The sequence below is a fragment of the Lytechinus pictus genome, chromosome 2 (assembly GCF_037042905.1).
Source record: "Lytechinus pictus isolate F3 Inbred chromosome 2, Lp3.0, whole genome shotgun sequence".
NCBI lineage: Eukaryota > Metazoa > Echinodermata > Echinoidea > Temnopleuroida > Toxopneustidae > Lytechinus > Lytechinus pictus.
Genome location: NC_087246.1, coordinates 27,697,448 through 27,718,533, shown reverse-complemented (window position 1 = coordinate 27,718,533; position 21,086 = coordinate 27,697,448). Strand labels below are relative to the sequence as shown.

At 37.4% G+C, this 21,086-nt stretch overlaps 1 protein-coding gene across 1 annotated transcript in view; it reads right to left on the bottom strand.

The window, feature by feature from the left end:
- Positions 1-438: 438 nt before the first annotated feature.
- LOC129282116 (uncharacterized) overlaps positions 439-21,086 on the bottom strand; it is a 65,219-nt gene continuing 44,571 nt past the window's right edge. The window contains exons 6-14 of the mRNA XM_064095586.1: positions 20,379-20,588; positions 19,544-19,789; positions 18,874-19,116; positions 17,623-17,785; positions 11,611-11,890; positions 10,782-11,063; positions 8,808-8,935; positions 3,993-4,113; positions 439-498 (exon numbers count right to left, since the gene is read on the bottom strand). Of these exons, the coding sequence (XP_063951656.1) occupies positions 439-498; positions 3,993-4,113; positions 8,808-8,935; positions 10,782-11,063; positions 11,611-11,890; positions 17,623-17,785; positions 18,874-19,116; positions 19,544-19,789; positions 20,379-20,588 (1,733 nt within the window). The remainder of the gene's footprint in view (positions 499-3,992; positions 4,114-8,807; positions 8,936-10,781; positions 11,064-11,610; positions 11,891-17,622; positions 17,786-18,873; positions 19,117-19,543; positions 19,790-20,378; positions 20,589-21,086) is intronic.

Sequence of the window (21,086 nt, the reverse complement as noted above, 5' to 3'; positions counted from 1 at the left end):
GTCATTTACCTTATTAAAAATAAAAAGATTCACAGATTATAAATAGTGCAGAAATCAAATCCATAGATTTTTTAGTTCTCTTTCTATCTCTTTGCGTCTTCCTCAAGTATTTTAAAAGTAGAAGAGCATTTCATGAAGCATGACATTATTGAACTTCATTGACAAATTGGATCTTGGCCGATTGGATGCAAAGATTTTTTGTAACAGTTGTCAGATATCTGAAATTCACTGACAAGAATATTGTGAAACACTTCCATAAGGAGCCCCCCCCCCCTTTTTTTTTTCTTCCTCCATCTCCCCCTCTCACTCTCTCATTTCAACTCTCTTTCTTTCTCTCTTCATACTTTGATATAGGTAAGTGCAGAAGCACATCAGCAGTTTGGCATTCAAAGCACAAAATGATACCCCATCACCATCCACAATCTCTCTCTCTCCTCTCTACGTCTGTCTGTATGTCTCAGGTGCATATGATCTGAGGAGTACATGCAATGGCTCCCGCTGAACACAAATAAGAAGCATATCACATTACAGAATGAAATAAAACTCATATCAAAATCCCTCATATTTTTCTTACCCTCTCTACTTAGCTCTCATGTGTCATGTGTCAGTTCTGATGATTTGAAACAATGAAGTGAGACCATGCATCATCAAAACTCCCCTGCAACTTCAGAATGAGACATTGATCTTTCTAGATCGAACATGAACCTATCAAAACCAGGCAAGGTTTTCAAACCATCAAACAGGCCTATATACGCCATCATCGAGAGTCCCTGTCAATCCATAATCCCTTGCAGTCCGAGGGGACACCACCGCATTAGGGATTAGAGCCCCTGGCACGAAGCACCCTGATCATTCTCACATGGTGTGTGGAGGTAACGCCACGCTGCCCCGACGACGCACCTCTGACATGTCCCGACCCTGAACCAGACCTGACCAAGACGCCCTATACCCTATTCACACTTAACTTAACCTACCTATCCAAGTATCTTTTACCTGGATTGGAACTTGGTGGTAACATCTCTCTATAAATCAACACTCTAGTCCACTTGAACTCCCAAGTATCATTTCCTGGTTTAGAGGTTGGTTATAACATCTCTTTTCCTTTCCATCTATCCTTCAAATGTCTAGAAAATTATGCAATTCGGTGACCCCCACCCACCCCCTAGGAATAGCTGTACTTTATAGAATGACCTACAACGCTTAAAGAAAAAAAGATTAAGGTACTAAATAATGTATAAACATCAATATATTTCCAAGAGGTCAATTAACATGATTTCTGTCTGACATATACATCCACTGTATAAGACCTATCCAGTAGACAATGACTGAACCAATTGGAAAACCTGACATGAATTCCCCATGTGGTGTGGTAAATTGGCTGATAAATCACATAGGAACAATGTCAATTTACTAGGATTAACTGGGTGTAATCACTTGGCCAAAAGTTTGCAAGACTGTTTTCCTCTCATTTTTATCCTTGTTTCCTTTCACTGTGAATAGTAAATAAAGAAGCTCACTTGACAATTGTGATGTCTTCGAGATCAAAAGTATATAACAAGATGAAGACATATCATTGCAATGCTGTACTTTTGGGGCACGACTCACAATTCTTTAATCTCCAGTGCCTTCTTTTGCCACTAGGATTTCCACAAACTGGCTATGAATCAAGTTTACACCCTGACCTTGAAAAAACATTTGACCCATCAATACCTGCCTAGGTATACAATGAGTTTTGCTAGTCTGAATGAGTATAGGAATGGGTTCCACCTTCCATTCAAACATATTGGAAAGTGAGCTAGTCTGAATGAGTATCTATAGGAATGGCTTCCACCTACCATTCAAACATATTGGAAAGTGACTCAGCAATTGTCATCACCCTTCCACCCAGTTTTATTGATGATTGCAAACCAATGACACTATTCATTTATCAGATGAGTCTCATAAAGCAGGTCTTGCGGGCTGATTACTTCACAATGAGCCACTCTTTCACAAAGAGTAATAAATCTGCAAGTTTTGCAAAGGTGAGGTAGCTTTAAGTGCAAACCAAATAAAAATGTGAGTTTTTTTTCCAGTAGTCTGTCCGATCTGGAAAACAGGACTTCCAAAAGTCTTAAAACAAGTCAATGTGCACGGCTGAGGGGAAAGTGATGAAGCCTTTAATGGCAGGATAACCGCAAAAGAAATGTCGCTTCATTGCTTTGCATTTGATAAGTGAGGATTATCAATGAAAAGATGCTTGCAGATTCCTGCTCGGTAAGATGCAGTCCTGACTTACCCAAGATACGTATATGTACCAAGGGGTCCTTTCAAATAAAGCTTACAAATGACTTCTCTTCAAAGAGAAAATTCTTGTATGTACATGTATATCATGCACATGTCACATTAATTCATCTTATACGAATCAGGCTTAGCTAATCTGCACAATCCTGTTTTGGACAAGGCCATCTAATCCCATCGATCCTGTTTGATGGCTAAGATATAGCTCTTGCATGGAAACTAACATTCATTCTCAATTTCCTTCACCCTGAAGCCATTCTCTGTTTCAACTTCATGACTGGCCTTTTGAATGCCAAGATCTCAAAAAGTATTTTTACATACTTATAAGACTGATTCCATTGGAGACTTGTATTATAAGATTAGGTTTCAATAAAATCTATTGTCTTTTTAACTGGCATTTAACAGAGTGAGAAAAAAGGTAACCCCAAAATAATTCATTCTGAAATGGAATAATAACTCTTAGTGTATTTGCAGTGTGTTCACAGTGTGGAATGCATGTGAAATCATCTTTACACTGTTAAAAATACTCAAATTTAACATATATCTTATAATCACAGATACCACTATGTGAACACGCTTTGAACACTAATATTGTTAATCACATCTTCATAGTAACATGTATGACCACAGAGTGAGTACAAGTGTTTGAGTTTGACACTGATATTTTCATGATTAGTATTCTGAAGATGTAGAAACATTTAAGAGGTAGGACCATTGCATTGGTTTCCTCTGATCAGCCAACATGACGAAAACCTTTCATTTGAAAACCCTATACCCCAGTTTCCCTCAATCAATTCTCTTCTCCAAGTACGACAAACCATAACTGCCCCAAGCAAGCAATTTAAGTATCAAAACACCTGTTTCTTGACCTCGGTCCGAAGATAACACAACAGCCTGAGCAAAGCATGCCGTCATTTTAATTCACTTACTTTCCTTATTTCGAGGTCGATTTTCTTCGTTCGAACTTGAAAATGGACTAACATTGGATTTCTGAATACAATATGCATTTGAAAACGTGATTAAATATCGAATACAATAATTTCATTCCGAAGGTCCTACTACAGGCAGAGAAGTCTTACGTAATAACACAGCTGTTGTTTATCATTTCGTCCTTGGCTCAACGCTCATAATCTGGCCTGTGGAGGTAAAAGTGAGACAGCGGGGATTACCTGGCCTAGCGGGATTGATCAGGCGGGTGTTTCATAAAGCTGTTCGTAAATAAAGAGCGACTGGTGATCCTGTCTTGCGGTAAATGGTACACACCATTGGCGAAGATCTAGCGCGCGAGAAAGGATCACCAGTCGTTCTTAAAGTCGCTCTTAACTTACGAGCAGCTTTATGAAACGGCCCCCAGGGCTTGGAAATGATTTTGGGATTTACAAACGCAAAATGGGGTATAGAACCGCAGTTTGCAATCTGAACTGCGGTCTTTCTCCAAACGGGGGTTTGACGTAATGAATATCTTAACAAATCAGGACCCAGTCTTACTAAGAAGTGTGATCGATCCAATCAATCACAACAACATGGACATCCAGTGAAGCCGACATCTAGAATTTAGTCATGTTGTTTAAATGAAAAACAACAATGCAACCATGACAACGAGGATGCTGTGGAAAGCCGGTGTGCATGACTCTTCAGTTATAGAGCCTATCTGAAACAATGCAAGTTATCCTCATTAATAGGAGAGCTTGAAGGTTTAGGGAATCCTTTCTTACCTTGGCTGTAGGAGGGTGATGCTGATGGATGCTGACTGGTCCTCGACGGTCTTGATCCATGAATCTGACCTCGCCGGTGACCCCGCTGAATGATGTATTGCTCAGATGCCTCAGGTATGTTCTGAGATGGAAGATAAAGATTATCAAAGAGGATTACAAAATACATCCAATCTGAAAGCATTATGGCCCTCTAACATATATAAAACACAGCACTCACTATGCAAAGCGATGGCACCAAGAACCAATTGAAACAAACCAAAGAGAGTGCGCCAACCTGCAACGCACAGCAACTACAAGCCGCTCTGTTGCAGTAGGATCGCGGACCAACTCTCAGACATTTGTCATGTCAAATCAAGCTTTCAGAGATTTTTCTGCAATTTTGCTCATTTCAGCCGATCGGATTTGTCCTAGACGATGACGTCATGACCACATTGCTGCAGCGAAGAAAACATTCGCGCATAAGAAGAGGTGCCTTACAATTGGATCTTAGTGCAGCCGCATGTCATAGTGTGCACTGGGCTTAAAAGAGATACAATTACTTGTATACATATAACTGTATATCTACAGAAAAATATGTACAAAGTTACAATAAATTATAATAATCCACCGTACCCTTTTTCACGTTATAGGTCCATAACATTATACTAGCATGGACGATATTATAAACATCCTGAAATGATGCAACATATGATCATTGAACCATTAATATCAGTGTCGGCATGGTCAACAACAAAAAAAAAAGAAGAAGAAATATTGGCTTATAAACAGATCATCCAGGCTTACCTTTAAACAATAACACAGGCGACTCCTTGATTTATCAATATAATACAGATCTTACGATCATTCAAAGTGCACGGCCTTCAATAATATCATTTAGACTTCCAATGTGTTATCAAGCAACAAGGGGGAAAGGTAGTATGCAACACCAGAGACTTGCTGATAGAAGTGAGCAAAACTCTTTGATTCGACTACAGGTTTTATAAACACAGGAAAGCCATGTGCACGCCGAGAGCAAGATATTGTTGAAAGAACTGAAGCAGTGGCTCGGAGCTTTGAACCCCTTGAGCTTGATCCTTGTAACAACCTCCTATCAATCTACATCAAGACATATCATGCAGAAACAACCTCAAAAGATCCTTGAGATAAATCTCATGAAAAGAATTCTGCAGAGACGTACGTTCTTTTGGGGTGTGTTTAGGCTGAATGTTTCAGAGCTAGGCAGCTGCAGGATGTATTGCCTAGCTAGCAGGTGAGTTTGCAAACCCTTACTGGAATGATCCCCAGGGAGTGGAGAGTGCATACATGACACAATCTAATGTCCGGGGTACTAAAATATATCTGTAAAGTGCTTAGAATTTTTTTTTTATAATGCATTAAGCACTATATAAAAGTTGAGTATTATTATCTCCATTGTTAAATAGTCTTTAGAAACTTTTGTAAAAAAATAAGCTTCACAGGTATAGCTGTTATTCAAAAGTTACAGGTACCAAATAGTTAAACTGTACCAGGCAAGATAAGCTGAAAGAGCCTGTAATGTGAAAACATCCATGAATGAAATATGCAATGTGAAAAATGAAAGGTAATGCAAGTGCATAATAGGTAACATGTATGTTACATTCATGAGTCCCTTATAACCATGTTTCTATCTAAACTTGTGTTTCAAAATGTATTGGTTTTATTCATTTGTAACGATAATGATTATAAAGACACTACTAATAAAAATAGTAATGTGATTTTAAAGCTCCGATATCAAAATGATGAAGACGTTTTATCAATAAATTTATTTTAAAACATAGCTACAGAGTTTGAGTATGAACACACCCTTTGATACACACGAGCCAGAAGATGAGATGATTGTTCATAGCAACTGATCTCCCCAAGAGAAGGGATCAGAGCTAATTACTCAAACCTCACATACTTTCAAGCTGAATAAAAATTACAAACAAAAACACCTTAGTCATTCACCTACTTCAGTGTGCATTACAAACATGTGTGTCACAGGTCTCCCAACAGGGATCTCCCAATAGATGAACATACCATCAAATGCAATAAAAATCATATTCTTACTCTTCCCAAATGATATATGGTTCGATTTGATATGGTTAGGTCTGATTAATCATTCATTTTGATAGCACGAGCAAAATTGAAAATGATCACTTATAATCATTCATTGAATTCCTGCACCATTCAAGATATTTTCCCCTTATTTGATATAATTACATTTATTTTCTTCATTAAAAATAGACATGCAATTGTAACATCTTATAGTTGCATGATATATCCCACATCACTTTCAATGCATTTAATCTATATATCTTGCAAAGTTATTAATACACATCTGAGAGAATATTAATACATACAATGTAAGAAATAATTAATCATATTCAAATGTACAAATGGATATTATTATTTCTGATTGATTTTCTGAAAGATGTGTTTAAAATCACATGCTTCTCTATACTTTTGAATAATACATGAATAACTTTTTCCAATAGATATCACAGACAGAAAACTAACATCCATTCCACGGGAGATAGAAAGGAAATTATATTACCTAAAAACAAATCTGTATTCAATTGGCTACCTCACAAAACTCAATGTGGTACTTGGATACCTGGTTAACTGAACTAATGGCAATAGAACTCAGTGAACTACATTGAGTCCTTTCATTTTTTATTACAAAATTTAAAGCCCGACTAAAGGTTTGGTGAAGGGTGAATTATGATTGAGAATCATAGTAGCATACCAATCTTACAGAAATGTACTTGCTGCTGGTTTTTTTTGGAACAAATAAAATTCAAATTTGACAATGTGTCATATAGTGCGCTCTCGAGGTGATGTTTTTCTTTTTCTCAAAAAAGGTGTTTTTTTGAGAACTTATCTAACAAATCTAGTGACTAGATATCAGATACAGACAAATATTATCTAAAAAAAGATATATTCTTCACAACGTACCTTTTGTAGGGCAGACACATTGTAGTTAAAGGTGCATGGGGGAGGGGGATTTACCAAAGCTAAAACTTAAAAAAAGGCTCTACTATTAAGGGATGAAAAATTGGCTGACCATTTTTTCATGATGACTTCATGACTGATCTCCAAACCACAAGATGATATTGATCACCCATGTCTTAAAAGGCTTCACATCGTCATCATGTATTTCTTCATCGTAAAAGAATCTTCCTGGACATGTAAAAACCACAGATTTAATCCAACTATGATGATGTAAGGTCACCTCTGCTGTTTCCATGGAAACCTACAACAATGGCATGCACAAGAAACACCGTATAGGTGGAAATAGCATCATGATTCATATACTGTGAAAGTAAAAATATTTTTGATAGTCATTTTTGCAAATTTTTGCACTCAGAGGGACGAGCACAAGATTGACAACTTTTGCAAAATTAGCAGTTTCAAAGCTTGAGGGAGATCGCTTTGTCAATTCCTAGTCAATGGGCTGGAGTTGGATTGTCCCTGTGCGAGTTGAATAAATCATCAATGCATTAAATCTTTAAAATGAAAAACAATAGTGCAGACATACGAAGAAATCTCAGAGTGGGGAGACTCCAGTTGCTTGCTGATCTTCCTAAACCCCTGGATCTCTGTCTCCAAGATCACAACCTTACTAATCATACTTTAGACGCATTGCCTAGGATTTTTCAAACAAAGGGATTTCATACTCACTCGACCCCAAAATATATTACCACCTTCCCCCAAAACCGAGAAGAAATTCAGGTCTCAGAATACCTGCTAATTCATTTTGTGTGTTCACATCCATTTGAACCAGAAGTTCCTCAACAGCAACAGAACTGTTACATTCCTGTACAAAGGATACACATCCGTTCTTTCTGCACATCTGAAGTTCTTCTCATTTGCTTTCACTCAGCAAATTCCTACAAAATTTCTCATAAGTCTGAAAAGTACTTGTGGGACTTTGTTTCAAAGGGTACTAGAATTAATCTGCTTTTGCACTGGCAAAATACCTGGTATTTTCTGATTTTTTTAAAAGGTATGATACCAATTAAAGGCAACAAGTGATTTCTATGATTTAGCGGGTAAGAAGTCTGGGTATAATAGATGTTTTTTTTTTTAGATACATGGTATAAAGAAAACACTTGCCCCCTGCCAAGTGGAGTTCATTATATCACAGCATGGATTTTGAAAAACACTTAAAAGTTTGGTAGTCATCTCTTGCTCCAGTCTAGAGGCAATTGGAAGATAATTGAAGAACTATCCTAGTAGGAATTCTGAGGCAAGGAAAAGATAATTGGAGTGTGCCTCGTGATACATGACGATGACAGAGGCCTGGCGACATCAGTCACACCCCCCTGGGACTCCCTCGGGGAGGGGATGATAGACAGACCTATGTGGGGGGAGGGGCATTGGTGAGAGGATCAGACTCGAAGATGAGTATCTGAGTCTGGTTTGGGTTAAGATCATATGATACAGGCTAAGAAGTCAAGGTCATGCCATGTCTTCGGGTTTTCTATCTGATGAAAAACATGAAAATTGGGTTAAATACATGCATTGGGGGAAGTTTCATATTGCATAATAGGTCCTTTCCTTTTGGTGGGCAGCAGTGATAGATGTAATCAGGACTTGGCGTTACTGAAAGAGCGAGGTGTGAGAGGTGGAACACTGCTGTAGGCAATCAAACCCAGGTTTGACTTATAAATATTCATTATTTTGGTATGGACAATAAAATGGGGAAAGAGTTCCTTTTGCGACAGCCACCCCAAAACCCTGACCCTTACCCTAGCCATACTCTTAAACCTAATGGGAGGCTGTCGCAAAAGGACAGACAAGACAGACATTTACCTAATGGTTTTCTGCGATGACAGTGTATCAAGTGCTGTTACATCGTTGAACAAGAGTTTATCAAGAGCATAGGCATAGGTCCAGATGGTGTCATATGCGTAGGCTGCATAGGAAGAAGGCATCTTACCCTACAGGAATGAATTAAAAACAAAGACAAAATATAGATAAACTGAGGAAAGTCAATATGTGAAGCCTCATATATTAATTTTTTCAACACACAAGTCATGTGCAGAGAAAGAAAAACATCAGTACTTCCGAAACTATCAAAACTTTGAATATTCTTCAGATAAATGGCAGTATACATGATCATCACCATCATTGTCATTATCATCATCACCACCATACCATCAACATCATCACCATCATCATCATCATCATCATCATCATCATCATCATAATCATCATCATCATCATCATCATCATCATCATCATCATCAACATCATCATCACCATCACCATCATCATCATCATTGTCATCGTCATCATCACCAATATCACCACCAACACCACCACCACCTCCACCACTGTTATCATACTCATAATCATCAACACAAGGAAAAGTGTGTATTGCAATAAGATTGTTCAATAGTGACTTTCCTTGGCCTTGCTTAACTGCATGATCTGTGATTGATTCAAATTGAGATTGATTTGAATCAAACATAATCCCCCATAAGACTGGGACCTAATATTCAATTGTATATTGTTTAAAGGAGAATGAAACCCTTGAAACCAGCTGAATCCATATCAAAGAGAAAAATCAAAGAAACATATTGTTGAAAGTTTGAGGAAGATTGAATGAATAATAAGAAAGTTATGAGCATTTGAATATTGAGATCACTAGTGCCATGTAGATCCTCCCATCGGCAATGCGACCAAGATCTATGATATCACACACGTACAACTCCCTCATTACTTTAGTACTTATTTCACTTATATTCTCACTTTTATAGAGTATATCACAAGGTGAGGTGTTCTCTTTATGAGATGACAAGTACAGAGGTTTCACAACATTATATCATTGATGAATCGTTTGTCATATGATTAGAATGAGCAAAAAGAGATGTTTTGGGGTATATTTTCAGTGTCCAAATGGGAGAGTTGTACGTGTGTGACATCACAGATCTTGGTCGCATTGCCAATGGGAGGATCTCCATAGCATTAGTGATCTCGACATTCAAATGCTCATAACTCTTTTATTGCTAGTCCTATTTTACTCAAAGTTTTGTTGATCTTATTCTTTGATTTTTCTGCTTTCACAAAAGCTAACTTGCTCCAAGAGTTTCATTCTCCTTTAACAACAGCTAGATGTACCTTCACTTCAGAGGACAATCTAAATGCCAGGAAAATGTTACACATCCCACTACATGGATGAAATTCATTCAATTCAAATTCCCTTTGCCTACTTATTTGTCATCAGAACTATGAAAAAACCCACAATATTAACCTACTGCATACTGGAAGCTGGTGGCCCCTTTACACACCCTAGACCTATAACAGAAGTCAGTACTGAATGGGTTAAACACCAATAGAGGATATAGGGAATCAATCCATCATTGCATCATTTACATTCTGTACTTGTGAAATTTTATTATTATCTCTCAGTCCTCATAAAGAATTTTGTTTCTCACGACACCTTGCCTGGGTCACGCTATATGATCCTCGCTTACCATTTTCTTGAATTCTTGCCAAAATTAGATCTTTATCTAGAATTCAATGTCATGCCTCTCAGTATTGTTTGCATAATTTGATTCTGAATACTCTTTACATAGTTATTACCCATTTTCTTTTAAGATTTTCTGTTTCTTTTCTACATCTTGTATCCACTCTTTTCTATTCATAATGCTTTATTTTACTATGTCATTACATCCTATGTAGCAGTAATCAGAAATGGAGCATGAATGACAATTCTATGAAAAGTAATTTTTTCTGTCTTACTCTCTCAAAAATTATTATTTCTTTCTCAAAAGTTCTTACTTCTTTCTCAATAAGAGCATTATAGCTATTAATCCATCCTTCGACCGTTTGATGACCAGGGACCGGCTCGTTCCAGTTGGCGATGTATGCTCTTGATAGGCTGATGTAACCTGTGATGGCTTGCATCATATCGGCAGTGGTACAACTGATATTGAAAAAAGACGGCGAGGTGGCAAAGATGGAGTAGGATGGCGAGTTCTGGTTGTGGTAGTCCGTATCCCACCATGCATCTTGATACCAGTCAGGAAGAAACCACTGGTAGCCTTTCTCGCCAGTCACTCCCTAAAGATACAAATATTATCTGTCAAATTACACTTGAAGATGAATGATTAGATTGGGGGGAGATGGGAGAGCAGCACTGCTACTTTAAATCCTTATTTTTCCCCAATAACAAACCTTAATTGATTAAGAAAGAAAATCAATATGTCTTTTGATACCAAGAATAACCCTCATGTTCTGTGAACTACTAGTTAGATGTCTGAAGTAGTTAGTGTTTAAAAAAATGTTATTATACAGAGGAAATTTCCTATCCTCTGAGGTAGTAGGCCCTCATGCTTCCTTCTATTTCTAATTCATTTAATTCCCCAAACCAAATATACTCATATGGTAGACATGTCCAACATATATGAATATGATAAAAAGAATGGGAGGGGGCAGGCCTATATATTGAACCACAATGTGGTGATGACCTTTGGTAACTGTAAGTAGAAATATTTTTGTGCAAAGACTTCATGAGTACATGTATGTTACTTATTTGTAAATCCCTTTTTGTCATCATACTTCTAATTGACCCAGCAGAGAGGCTGCTTCCAGAGAGCGATAATCATACCTGCTTGTGAGCCTCACAGAGCACCAGCCTGGCAACATTCTCCGGGAAGTAGCCGATGATGATATGAGCTTTCTTGTCGACAATCTCCTCCATGTACGAACTCACGGCAGCCTGGTTGACTTCATGGGTTGCCATGTAGATGTCGACGACCATCTCAATGCCGCCATCGGTCATGACCTCCTCCATATCCTTCATGACCTTGTAGGTGATGTCGTCATTGTCCGACAGCAATGCATAGCGCCCCCAACCAAAGTTTTGGAAGAGCTCAATCAATGCATAACTGAAAGAAAATGGATAAATATATAGAGTATTGATTGAGTAATGAGATACAAGGGCCTTGAACAAAATATTCATATTATTGAGAATTTTACTTAGTCAGATAATTTTGACAATTTACATCAATATTTAGATGCATTAGGTACTATATTACAAGAAATTATTTTCCTCATTATTATAATCATTATTTGTCACAGCAATTTTCATTGAAAAAGTAATCCTCTTGCATTGAAAGGGAAAAAAATATAATGAATTTCACAGAAAAAATGGGTTTTCTCGTTTTAATATGTTAAGTTGGGCCATTGTTTCTGAAATGACTAATTCAGAATAATCTACTAAAGAAATCCCAGAAGTAAAAACCTGAATTTGTCATTAACTATACTTCCTGGAAACAAATAGTAAACATCAGTTGACGGGTAATAATTAGGATAACAAACTATTTTCATCTTCAGTGACAGATGGATCCTTCTTGATTTGAAACATATAATTGAACCTTAAATAGTCTGCATATTCTATTCCCTCATTTGTTTATGAGAAGAATCATCTTTATCCGGTCAGGATTGACGGAAAGGGATGATTCTTTATTTCCAAACAGAAGGCAGAACAAAAGAGTGCGCAAACTTCTACTGCTACTATACTGACAGGACTCTCTAAGCATTAGTCTCGGGTTTCAGTCTTAGATTTTTGTAACAATTTGAAACAGAACAAAATTAGACACAAATCAGGAAGTTACATGAATAAATCTATGAAGGTTTCAATGCATCTTGAATAATCCTAATACATATTGTCTCCAAAGACGTATCTGATTTCAACAAACGCAGTGATGCGTTGGATTTTTAATTGCAACGTGTTTCCAAACGCAAACTAGGTTAGTGCAGTGACATAGATCTGGAGTGATTCAAAAGACAAACAGATCAAATCAGCATGAAACCGCAGTACAAGAGAAGAAAACAAATTTCATCACATTAACCCACTTATTATCTATGCCGAATGGGTATGGGGTTACGCTCCCATAGGACCGGTGGAAGGCCTGGTAAAGAGGATGTGGGAGGGGCAAGAGAAAAATAACCTGTTCATACTGTATACAGAGGTATCCAAGCTCAATAATGAAATATTGTACTATTTTTAACAAACATGGTGTTCATTAAATGCAAAGATTATGTAAAAAGATTTATATCTAAAAAAATAAATGCGACATTATAAGTAAACTCATTCTCTTTCAGCTAAGCTATTGCTGCTTTTTTAAATACTTTTTTAAGACCAAATTTTTATTTTGGCAATTTTACTAAGAATCTTCAATTGCAAATATTTGTTGTGTATGGATTGGCTTGTAACAAATATGAAACATTCCTTAAAGGTTTAATTTGGGTGAAGATATAATGTTCCTCGTTGTTTTCACAATAATGGTCTAAATTAGTAACACAAATACTGAAGTGATGGAAAAAATGTCATCAAAACAAGATCATCTGATCAAGGTGAGATAACAATCAAGGAATGAGAAAAACAATTGTCCTATTTAAGGCATTCATTAAAAACGCTGAGAATTGCCATAAACAACTGTCAAGAGAAAATAATTTCTGTGTCAAAAAGTTTTGCAAAGGAAATGGAATATATAAGACTATAGGCATGTGACTGATCAATGAGTAAATACTCATAAATGGACATAATATCATCTTTCATACTCAACCCCAGTGGAACTTCTGCTTCATGCACTGTAAGCATATTATTAGAAGAACATTTCCCCTGGTAATCTGCACATCAGGCCAATACATATCTTATATTTTGTTGAAAATCATACTAACTGCCCACAATCTATGTCTAGACCTATACTCCCCCATTCTTTAAAAGAAACCACCATTCGAAACTATACGGATCTCTGCAGAGAATAGTGTTTTTATAAGAAGTACTATCATGGAATCCTTTGTGAATTACTCAGAAGATTTTTCAATCATCACTTATCTCATATTTGTACAGTTCTCAGTTTTTAATTGAATTCTTTTCCTGGGTAACCATAAAACCATGAAACCATAAAACCATATAAAGGTTTTTGCTTAGCCGTAATAGTCTTGATCATGAAATTTCCAGTTGACATGTGACCAGACTTGGATAATTGTGACATATATATTTCAAATTATAAGTATCACTTTGTGGGGGCATCATGGTCTAGTGGTTAAGACTCTCGTCTTTCAATCTGAGGGACGTGGGTTCGATTCCCAACCATGGCGTGTTTTCCTTCACCAAGAAATTTGCCTACATTGTGCTGCACTCGACCCAGGTGAGGTGAATGGGTACCCAGTAGGAAGAAATTCCTAAAATGCCAGAGCGCATGTAGGCGGCACCGCAATAGCCGGGGTAATAATAATAATATTTTTTTAATGCGCAGTTATATACATATAGAAATTGCGCAATATAAATGTACAATTATTATTATCATCATATCTTCAAAAACTGACAAGAGGACCCATGGACAGCCTGACAAACAACCAAACCAATGAAATCGGAATATTGAGATTTGATCATTCATCTGTGAGACAAGTTAAGTCCATTGCCTACAGGAGTCGGTTGGTCCTAGAAATAAGCCTATGAGAATGACCAAATTCAGTACTCAAAAAGTTAATAGAATGAACATCGATCCCCGGCCATTCTCATGGGGGTACTGGCAAGCTCGACTCTCTGGTTTTGCACTATGTGGTTCCAGGACTCTGAGGGGGAGGGGGTGGGATTGAGTGAGTTGGGGTTAACAGAATGAAAATCAAAACCAAACCACTCTCATGGGGTAATGGCAGCTCAGCTCTCCTTACTTTGTTCTATATGGTTCCAGGACTCTAAGGGGGTGGGGTGGGATTGAGTGAGATGGGGTTAATAGAATGAAAATCAAATCCAAACCTCTCTCATAATGGGGTAATGGCAGCTTGACTCTCCTGAATTTGCTCTATCTGATTCCATCACTTTCAGAAGGGGGTGGGATTGAGTGAGATGGGGTTAATAGAATGAAAATCAAATGCAAGCCAATCTCATGGGGTATTGCAAGCACTATGTGATTCCAGGACTCTAAGGGGGGGATGGGATTGAGGGAGTTGGATTTAGTAGAATGAAAATCAAACCCAGTCCACTCTCATGGGTAAGGTAATGGCAAGCTCGACTCCAGGAGTGTACAAGGGGGAGGATGGGAAGGACTCACTTCCTGTTACCAGTACAGGAAGGAGGGTATGATAGGGTTTCAGCCAGGCCTAGCGGAGCCTCGGGGTGCAATAGGAGGATCCTCCAAGCACAAAACACAGTCAGGAGACCGTGAAATGACGAGACTTTATTTAGATTCTTACTACCTGTCGGCATGTTTTCACTCAAGCATGCAAGCTCAGAGGTGTTGCTAGATCAGTCTATCCTCTTCCAATGGCAAAGTTTTTTATTGCTTATCCCTTGGAGATCAAGGAGATGTATCAAACTTGATTTACAACCTGTAAATCTTGTGTTTGAAAATCACTCAGAGTATTTTAAAAGATAATTTGAATTCAAAGACACCTTAAACTGACAGCAAATAGCAATCCTAAATTGAAAAGGATTAAATATAGTGCAAAGTTACCTGTCTTGAGATATGTGTGATGTCATATGATATTCCACTTATGCCTTAGTTGTTTTGTATTTCTGACATGCAATCATAATGGGAAGGCCCTCACTGACTTCCACTAAGTTGAATGACGCCAACCATTCATGCATGTGAGAAGGAATGGTTTTACAAAAAAAACCTAAGCTCATGCTTAACTGTTTGCCAACAACAAGCTGCTGAATGTAGTTGAAATAATATCTAAAGGGTAAATTTTACCAAAACAAAAAAGTTGATTCCAATAAATCGATAAAAATCAAACAAGCTAAACTTAAAGTTCCATCAAAATCAATATCAAATCAGAAGTAGTGTCATTTAAAAGTTCCCCTTATGCTTGCCTGATTGTTCAAGTTTTGTTCAAAAATCTACTTTTTGGTGGGGTAGACCTGGCTTTCAAACCCAGGTGGGTTCAGGTATGAGTATATACACAATATGTAAGCATTATGTAAGCATAATGTTCTTACCAAGAACAGTCAGCATGACACCCTCTACCGAAAGGTAAACAACGTCCAATGGGACAGGTTGTCGTGTTACTGACCCCAAAGTTGCATCAACATGAATTACGACTTCAAATTGATAAATGCAAACCACCTATTGTTGTTGGGCTCTTCAGAGTATATCACAATTAAAGAACAATAAGCCACAATGATGATCAATATAATTGGTTAGGATCAGAAAGGCACTAACTCTGAGTGAAAGTGTACGAACAAGCGCCATTCTTCTTCTCAGAGGTCTAAAGTCGCTAGATTAAACTCAGATGAAATGAAACTTCTTTTTAATGTTTCTCATCTAAATTTTTTTCATAAAAGTAAGAGGGATGCAAGATCTTTGCCCTGTGAGATCTGTTATCGCCCCTATAATGACTTCATCTAATCCAGCCAATCATCGAGCCATGACGTCTATTCTCTCAGGACTCCCTCTATTGATACTGATCCAAAATATATCAAGGACGCAACAAGCTCCTGCGTTCCTTTGTTCATGCCATCAAGTGCCCCCTTGTCTCTCACCCCCCCCCCATCGATCTAACACTGATGGTAAAATGTAAAGAATCAAGCCACGTCTGTTCACACGACCTACTTACGATTCACTCTGACCTACTCGTTTTGCGTCTGATTGGGGTCTGTAACATTTCAAACTTACCACAAGACTTGAAGGGTGTATGACATTGCCACTTCATAATCATATGCTACAGTGAGCTTCAAACAAAATAGTCAGCATAGTGTTTCAAAAACTGAATTCCATCTTAGCATTTGGAAGCAAGAGCAATACTTGATGAAAACATGAAACATTATCCCAAGAACTCTGAAAGCAGAACAAGTTCTAGAATAACTCGAACAATGAAAAATTACCTGACTGCATAGTTTCACTCTGGTGTTCCCTCACTTCTAATCTTATTGTCTCTTCTTCTTACTCATTTAAAACTATGGAAATGAAAATCATCATTTCACTCAGCAAAAATAAAAAACCAGCGTCCCACGGCAGGATATCCATAAATATATAATGGGGGAAAAATGATGTGTTCTTTTTTCACATCAGGAATAGCTCAAAATCAGTAGAGAATTAATCTCATAATCATCCAATTTCATACCCTCAGGAAAATATGTATTGTCATCCTTTCTCTAAAAAGAGAAATGATATTTAAGAGGTTATGGTATCATGTGTTAGATTGGAAGAACTAACTAGTTGTTTAAAAACCTTAAAAACCTCCATCTCCCCCACTGGAATAAAGTGTGTCACTCATAAAAGAGAGTAGGAAATATACATTTGCACCTCGTCTGTTGATCTTAGTTAAGTAATCCCTATCAAGTGAACAAATCGGCAGAGTGTATACAATGGAGGAGCATTTCATGAAACAATATGGTCAGTAACTTTCACTGATATCTGTTATAAGCTACTAAAATCCTTGTATCTGATTGGCTCTTAACAAATTAATCAGTAATAATTACAGACTATTTGCTTCATGAAACACTCCTCAGAACTTTGGTAATGGCTGGCATGTTCATGCGAACCTGTTACATACTAGCACAAGATCAATCTAGTCCCTTGGGTTTCATAGTGTCACCCTACATGCCCTTTGATGGAACCAAAATGAATTATCAAGCAAGTTGAACATATCTAAAACAAAATCTCACCATTGTTCTGTGGTATCGGGGAAGGTCCTGAAGTAGTAGGGGAACTGTTCTTTGTCGGAGAGGCTCGGTGAATCCGACTGGTAACTCACTACAACCGTGTTGAGGAATCTGGAGACACTACCGACAACCTCCGCTTCTGATGAACACATTGGTCCAACCAAACCTAACACAATAAAAAGAGCATCTTCGTATTAGTGCCTGTACTGTGCTGCATCTTTGCAAGAATCTCACTTAGTGTGTGTCATAGTGGCTATCCTCACATTCAACCTTATTTTATATATCCTGAAAAGGCAGGAATAGCTAGAAAAGGATACTGAGAAGAATTTCCATAGAAAGATGTGGCCAGGACTTTTGTTAACAGCCTTAACGTTAGAAAGCATACTAAACATTTATATATATATATATATATAACGATATTACGTTCCGCGTGTTGGACATAGAAGATATTAATGAGGCAAAGTGGTAATGCATTGTGCTTAGTTCCAACAGTTTATTTTGAATTCCAAATTTTCGACGTTAAACATACGTCTTCCTCAGGGAAGCTTTATTGTATCCCTGAGGAAGACGTATGTTTAACGTCGAAAATTTGGAATTCAAAATAAACTGTTGGAACTAAGTACAATGCATTACCACTTTGCCTCATATATATATATATATATATGCATTATATAGTGTGCAAGTTTTCCCTGCATGCAAGATTTACTTTGATTTGCATTACTATGTTCTATTCACAGAACTATACACAGAACTGGCACTTTTTGTATTAATATCACTGGACGGGGTAGCCAGATTTACCTCAAACATGTAGTGATTCCTGCACTTTGTAATACGTGGGCCATCAACGTTTATTATCATGAGAGGCTTGTGGGCTTTTTCCTATGACATGCAAGAAACCATGTACCATGGGTTGCGAGTAATGATTTTTAAAAAATAAAGAAATAATTGACTGAAAGATGAATCCAAAGAACAAAGAAATTTACTAAGGATTAGTCAGTACAATTATATGTGAGATTGATCGCAGAAAATCTGTAGTGTTTGAATGACATTTGTAAACACTTTGAAAGAGAAACACAGTGAATAATGCATGGTGTTGAGTACACTGTTGTCGACCAATCTCTAAGGATCAACGTGAATGGGTGACATCAAAATAAAGTTGCTTCTATCATGTTCAGTTTTGACTTTCTTCAACTTATATTGTACAACATCAGTAGGATAGAATACAAGAACAAGTATGATAAAGGGAAAAATGACCTGCAAGTGACTGGCCACGATCTTCATAGAATTTGAAGTAGGAGAGCAGAGAGGTCTCTGGACTGCATCTCGTTTCCATGGAAGCCAAGGCCAGCTTGTAGCTTGGTAGGATGTTGGGGTCAGCGTTGACGGCATCGATGGCCATCCTCGCTCCCGGCTCAATACCAGAGTTAGGTGAGGTGGGATCGATGAGGCTCTCAAACAAGCCACCAAGGAGAATGGTTCTCTTGATACCAGCAGATCCTGCATGAAAGGCAAATTATTGCAGAAATCAGGAAAAGAAGCAATAATTAGTCAATGAAAACAAATTGAGTTTAGTTTTGTTTCTGTGAAAAGAAGTGGCAGGGGATGCACAGGATTCATAAAATGTTGAGGACAGATAAATCTTCTTTTCTCCCTGGTTTAATCACTTTATTTTTCATTCCTTTTTTTTCTTTCTCTTTCTTCTTTCTTTCTTCCTTTATTTCTTTTGCATTTCCCTCTATGCTTAAAAGTTTTCTTCCTCATATTCCCTCCATTCAAATAATAATCAAAGTCCTCTCTTGCCAAATACTTTATATTCCCTTAACTAATAACAAAACTTTGGATATTTCATCAATGATTATAATACTTGCTTCATCACACCTATGAACTTGAACAACGCAATTGCATTGTGGGAAAATGAACTTACCGCTGGGTATCCACGGCTCCCATGATCCCCTATTCCTGAGTACCCACTCACAGGCGAACTCCGCCATGTTGAGACGACTAAAGTAATAGCTGTACATGATAGTCTCCATCTTGGAGCTGGAAAACCTAACATCCTTGATGAGATCGTATATGTAAGGGGCTCCCACCACTAGAGGGCGCCATGCTACTTTGTTGATATTCTGCCAGGGGAAGTCGCAGCCTCCAGTGGCACCCTCTACTTCAGGTACTACATAAGAGGAAAGGGAGGGGGGTTAGAAATGTAGGGTTACATTTATGGTTTAATGTTTTCACTGAAAATTATCTGCAAAAGATTCACTGCATTATATGTTGACCTACAATTCAAAAAAATATTGAGTCAATTGTTTTTTTCCTCCATATTTAATATATCTCCAGTCCATCCTCCATTTTTCCTCCAGAGAGTTGGAATAATTCTCATTAAGCATTATCAAAATCCTGAACTGGTTAGCAGTTTTTGTGAAAACGACCTCTGAAGTTTTTCTCAAAACTAAATGCCAGTTTTACAGTAGGTTTTTTTTCAAATTTTGATTTTGTTTTTGGTGAAAATAAATTCCGAAGATATACTCAAAACTACATGCTATTTTCATACAATTTGCAGTAAGGTTTTTTTGCTCAAACTTGAAAATAACTGAATGCAGTTATTTTTTAATAGGCTTATACAAAAATTAGAATGTTTATATGGTGCATTGTATTGCATAGAAAAACAAGAGGAAGAGGAAGGAGAAGTAAGTGAAAGGGAAGAGGATAAAGAGGACGAGAAAAGAAAGAAGAAAAAGATGATGGTCACATTTTTTTACCTGCTGAATTCTCTTGGCATGATGGGAAGGCAACACGGCTGAATGCACCCGATGATGTCAGGTCATCAGGAGTCCAGCCAAAGAACAAGGTAGGCTGGCTTTTCTCTTGCCTCTGCTGCACAGTAGACTTGAGGTTCGGACCAATCCAGGCCACACCCACCATCAAACCAAGACTCTGGATCTGGTCTGTCAGTTTGTCAAAGTTGGATTCTATGTAATAGAATATATATGAGAATTTTGAATTGAATTGATTTTATTCAAACCAGTCAAAAGGAGAGCAAAGTACAAACAAATTAAATGGTTACATAATAAAGAACTGAAAAATGACAGGTTTGGGACCCCAAAGAAGCACAGCTTGTAATTAGGGGCCCCTGTATATGTTATTTCACTCAAACATGAAATAACTATGAGAAAAAAATACAAGAATGATAAGAACAGCTAGCTATGATGGCCTTGCAACCTTTCTTGGATGCGTTCAAGCGATTTTAAAGTTAAAAAACATGAAAAACAAATCAAAATGACTAAACATATGCGTGCAGTCTTCTTTATCAAATGAAATAATGTTTTCACTTGTTTTTTCTGGTCATGCCTCTCATAATAATAATTGTACCTGCTTTTATGGACTTAATACTTAAATAGACTTCCATCTAAAAATATCCTGTTCAGGATATACCATGTGCATATCAGAACTTTAAAAGTGAAAGAAAT